This window comes from Blastocystis sp. subtype 4 (assembly GCF_000743755.1).
Source record: "Blastocystis sp. subtype 4 strain WR1 chromosome Unknown seqid_0049, whole genome shotgun sequence".
Lineage (NCBI taxonomy): Eukaryota > Bigyra > Opalinata > Blastocystidae > Blastocystis > Blastocystis sp. subtype 4.
Window position 1 is genome coordinate 38411 of NW_014569498.1, and position 7554 is coordinate 45964.

Sequence of the window (7554 nt, forward strand, 5' to 3'; positions counted from 1 at the left end):
TCTAACGAAAGTGTTTTTATGGTTTATAGATAAGCAAATGGGAACACCTGTAGATGTGGATGTTGGCATCTTATTCTAGAAAACTGTTGCTCCACCAAATACGGAAGAAGTGGATGCAATTAATGAAGAAATCAACACAATTATGCAGTTAGACCTTGATTTGATGATGAATGTAGACAACAAGAAGGAGGCGCAGCCAACAAAGACACAAAGAAGGCCTTGGCAAAGGCATTGAAAAAGAAAGAGAAGGCTGAAAAGAAAGCACAAGAGAATTATCAACGCGAAGTGCGAAAAGCACGCGAAGAGCAGCGAATGGAGGAAGAGCGTAAGCGAGACGAAGAACGGGCAAAGAAGCGACAGGAAGAGGAGGAAAAGGCTCGTGTACTAGAAGAGGAGCGACTTCGACAAGAAGAAGAAGAGTACAAGAAGTGGGAACAGTTTATTACAGTGGAAGATGAGGGAATTGGAGCAAAAGAAGACATATTCGAGAATCCACAGCGTCTGGATAACTTTATTCAATATCTCACATCTCATAAGGTATGTGTCATTGATGACGTAGCTGCTGAATTTGGCCTGACAAGTGAAGTGATCCAGAGTGTGGAGTATGATAAATAGAAAGTGTTAGAGACTGTGTCACGATTGGAAGAAGAGAATCGTCTCACTGTGATCGTGGATGATCGAGGGAAACTAATCGTAATCACAGAGGAAGAGTTGCAAAGTGTAACAGATCTTATCAAAAAGAATGGACGGATATCCCTGAATAAGTTAACAAAGTTGTGTGGTTTTATACGAATGCAAGGAAGTGAAGAGTTGTATGTTTGTTCATGATAGTCACTACGAGATGTATTTATGTTGGTTCTAACAGACACCCATCACTTCACAACTATAAACCTATTACCACAGCAGTTATGTTATCACGCGAATCTCTTTTCACTGCTTCTTCTACAATTCGTTGAGCACTGTATTCTCGTTGATTCTACTTCGTACTCTCACACAAAATCCTACATTCTGAATACACTCTCGAACAATAGCACACACTTCCTCATCTGAAAGAACATCAAAAACTCCATCACACCCCATGATCATAAATTCACATTCAGATGTGATAGAGAAAGAGGAAAGAAACGGATCTGCAATCACGAACTCTTTGATTGAGTGATCGCCAAAACTCCGTGTTACTGCTAATAGACCCATTACACGTTTATTAAGTACCATACCACCAGATGATTGGATCCGCAAAATTTCGTCTCGGTCCTCTGCTTTATGATCCTACGATTGATATCCTTCTTTTGTCGTACATAGGACAAACGAGTTACACTATCTCGTTTGGATAGAATAATACGACTATCACCAATATTTGCCGTAACCACAGTCTTCTCCTTGGAATTCGGATCCCTTACGATCAGAATTGATGCACAAGTGCATCCACTTGCCATAAGCTTCTGCATTCGACACTCTACATCGGTGTAGAGAAAAGCGAATCGCATCACCTGCTCAAACGACATTATTTCCTCTTGATGAAGTCCTAAATGGACATTATCCGCTAGTTTTGACGCAACAAAGGATGCCGTTGCACAACCTACACATTAACTCTTCAAATACCTTTTCAAACCCCCATGACCATCCATTAAGGCTGCAAAGAAGATGTTTGGATTGTTTTTTAGTGCTGGCTCAATAACTATAGTATCTTCCATAGATGGTCGATATGAAGGGTTCATATACTCATATTCACTAAGAAATGAGACAATTGAGTCCGAGTCTGTGAATTGGCTCATTTCGAGTACATGTTACTGATCTTCCAACTTCTTCAACAAACAGCCCATGAATAAAAGAACTCTCACTACGAAGAAATGACGCCACAATCCTTGATAAAGACAGGATCAAGTGGGACTCCCTTGTAGCAATACAAATTCGATAAACTCACCACATTTTCCATACCTTTCACCACATGACCCACAACGACATTTCGACCATCTACGCTCAAAACACCACAGAATAAGTACTAAGGTGCGGAAGGGGTTTTAGAGAAATTGCAAAGAGAGAATTATTTGTATGAGAACCTGCATTGAGCATAGTCACGACGCCAGGAATGTCATGCATATTTGTGAAGGAGCATATAATGAGAATAGTTAAGGATATTGAGCGATAAAGTTCTCGTCATCAAAGTATCTGGTTCCAAAAGATGAGTATCCACCCAATCTCTTCTCTATTAATGATATTCCTATAGATTTCAGACCTCCCTTAACAGCCCCTGAACAAACGAACTCTTCTTTGCGGATATCAAAGAAACTGCAGTCCTTATACCCTAAACCATTTGTTCCCTTAACGAGATTCACAAAGTTCTCGGCTGTTTTGGGAACAATGTCATCCTACACTATTACAGGAAATAGTGTATAGATACAAGCAATTCAATTTCGATTCGTTGTGTCTCCTTATTTTCACTCCCGATATCAAAGTAAACTCGTGTTCTCTTCTTCTGTTCTGTAAGTCAGTAATGCATCCATATATCCTCACCTTTATTATCCCAAAGAGCACTTGGTTTCTTTTGAATCTTCTGACGTTCTTTCGCACGATAATACCAGTCCCATGAATGACTTCCACGAAGAGGGATACTTGACACCAGAATGCGGCGCTATGTAATGAATAACAAGAATAGATCCCACTCCAGTCGAAATGAATGGTTGCATGGAAAAATGTAAGATGATTAAAACCAACAAACAAATTACACAGCAACAGAAGGGGATTGAGATGCCTGTTCAGGCGTAACTTCAACCTTTTCTTCCATAGAATCATTACTTTGTTCCTTTGCCTTCAAGTTCACCAATTCAATACTCTGAGCTTCCAATCTGTCATGTTCTAACTGGACATATTCTCGAAGTGTTGTCTTTCGATGATTAATACTTTCAGGAAGAACACATGTTAGACAGGTACAAATGATCATTCCAATTCCCAACAACTATCATTTACTTCCTTATCGCAATTCTACGTAAAAAGAACACCCGTAATCAAGGGGGAATCCAAAATTAATCTTATATGACCAGGAAAAGACACTTGTTGCCACAGTTGGACCCTACATTTTAATCTTGCTTTCAGCCTCTTACAATAAATCGACCAAATGCAGACATGACTTGACCTAGACCATTAACTTTAGCTCTGAAGTCTTGATATGTACTGTTGGTAATGAATACCATTCCATTCGTGAGGTGAAGGAATCCACAATCTAGTCCATGTAATAAGGATATGTAACGAACATAAATCTAAAACACTGTGCAAAACCAAAGCTAAGAAGAATGGCGATCCATTGGACCTAACTCAAATACTCTTATTATCTCCTACAGGAACAGGACTTCGATTAAATAAGGCTGCAATAGGAGATAAGAACAAGAAGAAAGAGAAAAGACATCCAGTGAGATATGAGACTTGTTTGTTAGTAAGTAATCTTGATACTAAAGGATAAAGTAACGGAGTAGAGATGATTTGATTAGGAGAGAGGCCGGTATACATCCAACCAAGATCTGAAGAGGTAAATGAGAAACCATGATTCTCAGGAGTATTGATTAACCATACAGGATAGATAGCATCCTCACCTCCTTGGATTATAGCATAGAATCCATACATAATCGTACTCCATATAACATCATGTTTCTGAATCAGATTCAAGTAGCCACCTTCATTGATTTGGATAATATAGCGATCATCAATGCTAGGAACATAATCAGGATTCGCTTTCATCTTCGCTTTGAGTTCGAGATACTTCTTATGAGACTTCTTTCGTTCTTCTGCATTTGCTTTGATCATATCCCGAGTAAGACTCTCCTTTAATGCAAATACCACCATGATGAGAATGAAAACTGATAAAATGCTTCCAGTCAAACATGGGAGAAATAGAGGATACTAGATGAAAGAAGGAATACAAATGTACATTTCGAATCCAAGGATAACTTCGAACTAATGAAGGGAAATAGGTTTCTGCATCTCCAAGGAAACCTCCAAGACTAGGACCAACAACACTACAGTTGATTGTTCAACTATGTGTGTACTTGGAAATGCCACCCATTGTCACAAGGATGCTAAAACCAAGTGATTGTTTATCTTCAGAACACATTTCACTGACATAGGTTTTGAGAACTCCGAGATTTCCATTTGTAAAGCCCCAAAGAGTTCGAATAATCAATGCAAGATAGTAATTAGGAGCTAATCCGAAACAAATAGAAAGAACCATCTGACCTAGCTATCAGATATGAATCACACGATTACAAGAAAGACAAGTGATGATCGATGTTTTCCTTCCAAAACTATCAGCAAACCATCCCCAGAACAATGCACCAAAGATTCCACCTAAGGAATATGCAGAAACAATGTATCCATAATAGAATCCTACATCTGTATCATTAATCTATGTATAAATGTATGAAACAGAGTAGACTCCTGGAAACCATTTCTTCACCGCAAAGGGGAGGTTGGGAACAATAATCTGAAGACAAAAGGAATCCATGAACGAGGCTAGGGCAACTGCACTCATTGCCACCTTCGGAAAGACACCCACTTTACCGGTTATCGGCAATTCCTTCTTCATCAAGAATAGTTTGACTAACCCCGTAGTTCTCACCGCGGGAATCGACACTCAATTGTTAGCACAAGTTTATTAAATATGGTTCTTTTAGGTTCTTTATCAAGGCAACACTTATAGCACAAGAAACAACAAAACAATTATTCCCACATGTAGGTTGTACTTTGAAGCGCCTTTCCTAGGGTTGAACAGTCTCCATGACCTGGAAGAAGTGCTGCAGATGCAGGATACTTCTAAATATGGAAGGAACACAATTCCCATACCCTCAGATTCTTTATAGATCCACTTAGAACTTTTGCTGACCCTGTCCCCTCCAAAATGTGAATTCCAGACCAACTACAATAAGAACGAGCAAATGACAATCACTCGGTTCGCCCTACACTGTTGGAAAATAAGACATCTCCTGAGATAACCAAGTCCTGTTCACCCTTTCGCTTGATATAGTATACGATACTTCCTTGACTATGACCAGGAGAAGAAATGCATCTAAAGTTCAATGATTCTCTCAAAAATCCACTCAATAGTAGTATCCCCAAATGTAAATACCTCTCCTCCTTTGATCAGTACATCTGGTTCAGGCAGAGGATCAAGTCTGTAAGGAACACCGAAGTCTTCGATTTGTTGATTCATTCCATGCCTAGATAAAACAGGGAAATCAATCCACACCATATAGATAAGTCCTTTTCGCCAAGATAGAGTTTCATAGGACCAGGAAGTTTCTGTTTATAATCATTTGTTGCCATAATATGATCGACATGACCGTGAGTGAAGAATAATGCTTCTACAGATGTAATTCCATTCTTGTTGAGATAATCGACAATCTTGTCTACGTTTCCGGGAGCATCTATAGTAGTTCATACATACAATAATATCTACCAAAGATAATTGCTGTTTTCAGAACGAGATCCACCAAGATAAATGTATTCGTTGAGAAAATACTATATCATGATTACCAATACTTTCTACCATACTTGGCAATATATCCTGTAAGAGCAAATCGACACGACATCTTTCCGTCTTCGGAAGTGATAAAGAAGTCGGTTCTACCGTGATGATAAGACCAAAATAAAGTTGGTTTTTGGCAATCACTCCAAAAATTGATTCGATAATTGTCAAATCCACGGTGGAATCTGGACATTGAAACGACTATAGGATCTTCATTTCTTTCTTAGTTCAAGGTAAGGATTAGGGTGTGGAGTCATCTATAGACAGGAAAATGTGTTGTTACAAATGTTGAACTAAACAATGACCACTTTGGAACAAACGAACTGAATGGTGTATTTGTAACTCTGTGTCAACAAACAAGTTGTGTATGACTAAACAACCGTTTGCATGATCAAACAATCCGTTTTATGTAATTGATCAACTGTTCTGTCTGACTAAACAATTGGTTCTATCAGAACCTACAATATCAACAAACGTGTGGAAACAACCTCTTCAGAATCAAATTATTCAAGTACAATCAAGAATCAACTATAGTGCTTCAAAGGTCTTCAGGATTCTCCAGTGAAACTTACGGGCTTCAGTTCAAGGATTTGCAGATTCAGAAACAGCTACTTCGAGGTTCTTCAGGGTCGATTCAAACTGAGCAATCAATCATGCAGGTGTAGACCAATCGTGTTGCTATGTTACTTCGAAATGGACCGTCTGTGTATGCAATATTCTTTTCCTCACGCGCTGTGGCGCTTCTAGTGATGTACCACAATAGTAATGGTCGTCGTTCTCGCTTACAAATTGAATGGACCAATTGTGTATGCCATATTCTTCACCTTACGCGCTTCGGCGCTTCATAGTGATATGTTCGAGTTGGGTACAGCTGTCTGCATGGAGCAACGATTTTCCATACAATACGAATGCAAGGACACGCTTCAAGGAATAAACGAGACAAGAACCATGGAAACAAATGATAAACGAATGGACCTGCTGCGTATGCGATATTCTTTCCTTCACGCGCTGCGGCGCTTTCTAGTGAGATTCGCGAATATACTCCGCTTTGGCCTACCACAGGAACGACTTCAAAACCGATTTATTCAGCTTTGGATTACTACACGAATCAGATCCCCAAACAGATGGGGCACGATCGATCAGGGTTTCAAATGAAACATTCGTCGAATACCATTGGACCTGCTGTGTATGCGATATTCTTTCATTCACGCGCTACGGCGCTTTCTAGTGATTCCATCACTTTCTCCGTTTCTTTGTTACGAATTGTGCTTGTCGAATGAACTATGGAAGTTGACTTTAGTGGCAATTTGGTTTTCTTCAAGTAGAATTTGGTTTGAGATATAGGCGTCATTGGATGCTTTGGGCACTCGCGCGAGAGTTTTTGGGATGTATGATGATTGTCGATTCATCTTTTGTGATGAGAATGACGTAAACCTGAATCATCCCTTTTCTCTTTATAAAAGGAGGTAAGTATACGAGTGCCCACAACTCAGGTAGGTATAGGAAAGTATTATTTAGTAATTTGTTTGTTGCACAAATCTGGCTTATTTTGGTTCAATGTAACTTCCTTACATTTTCTCCCTTTGTGATGTTCTCAAGAGTTGCTTCTTCTTGTAGTACTCACTTTGGAAAGTGCTTCTCCAAGTTTTCTCAATCTGCCAACAGATTGAGTCATTTCGTCAACCAATCGTCTCGATCCTATTCTACAGGTTCTGCAGCATGTAGGTTGATTGATACATCCAATTATCCATTAGTTTCTCCTTTCCAACTGGGTTTCGCTGTTGCGGCGGGTCTTGGATGCGGTGCTGCTCTTCTGTATGGGAATCGTCTGTTTGCTGTTGAGGTAACCACTTGGAGATGGAGGTTGATGCACAGGATAAGGAACCCTTGAATATTTCTTGCTCGGATCCTCACTGTCCTTGCCAGTAGGATTATTCTGCGTGTCTCATTGAATAGTGATGCAAGTCTGCATCCTTGTACTCTTGAACACCATTTCGTTCCTGGTTGTCATGAACTGAAGATTGTTTCGGGAAACAGTA

At 39.6% G+C, this 7554-nt stretch overlaps 4 protein-coding genes across 4 annotated transcripts; 1 reads left to right on the plus strand and 3 right to left on the minus strand.

Moving 5' to 3' along the window:
• Window positions 1–142: 142 nt before the first annotated feature.
• On the plus strand, window positions 143–956 carry JH06_1041 (hypothetical protein; the record flags this gene model as incomplete). Its single annotated transcript, XM_014673289.1, has 4 exons — window positions 143–147; window positions 177–537; window positions 616–812; window positions 866–956. The coding sequence occupies 4 exons, from the start codon at window positions 143–145 to the stop codon at window positions 954–956; spliced, it is 654 nt and encodes a 217-aa protein (XP_014528775.1).
• JH06_1042 (protein phosphatase) lies at window positions 943–2100 on the minus strand (the record flags this gene model as incomplete). The annotated part of the gene is made up of 5 exons (XM_014673290.1): window positions 943–1269; window positions 1299–1579; window positions 1613–1731; window positions 1845–1974; window positions 2004–2100. 5 exons carry the CDS (start codon window positions 2098–2100, stop codon window positions 943–945), a joined length of 954 nt encoding a protein of 317 aa, XP_014528776.1.
• Window positions 2101–2722: 622 nt separating this feature from the next.
• On the minus strand, window positions 2723–4576 carry JH06_1043 (protein zinc induced facilitator-like protein; the record flags this gene model as incomplete). Its single annotated transcript, XM_014673291.1, is given in 8 exon segments — window positions 2723–2956; window positions 2987–3070; window positions 3102–3257; window positions 3337–3894; window positions 3923–4010; window positions 4041–4231; window positions 4250–4396; window positions 4418–4576. 8 exon segments carry the CDS (start codon window positions 4574–4576, stop codon window positions 2723–2725), a joined length of 1617 nt encoding a protein of 538 aa, XP_014528777.1.
• Window positions 4577–4710: 134 nt separating this feature from the next.
• JH06_1044 (metallo-beta-lactamase family protein) lies at window positions 4711–5579 on the minus strand (the record flags this gene model as incomplete). Its single annotated transcript, XM_014673292.1, is given in 7 exon segments — window positions 4711–4803; window positions 4834–4906; window positions 4937–5056; window positions 5088–5207; window positions 5219–5414; window positions 5447–5508; window positions 5542–5579. The coding sequence occupies 7 exon segments, from the start codon at window positions 5577–5579 to the stop codon at window positions 4711–4713; spliced, it is 702 nt and encodes a 233-aa protein (XP_014528778.1).
• Between the last annotated feature and the right edge of the window lie 1975 nt (window positions 5580–7554).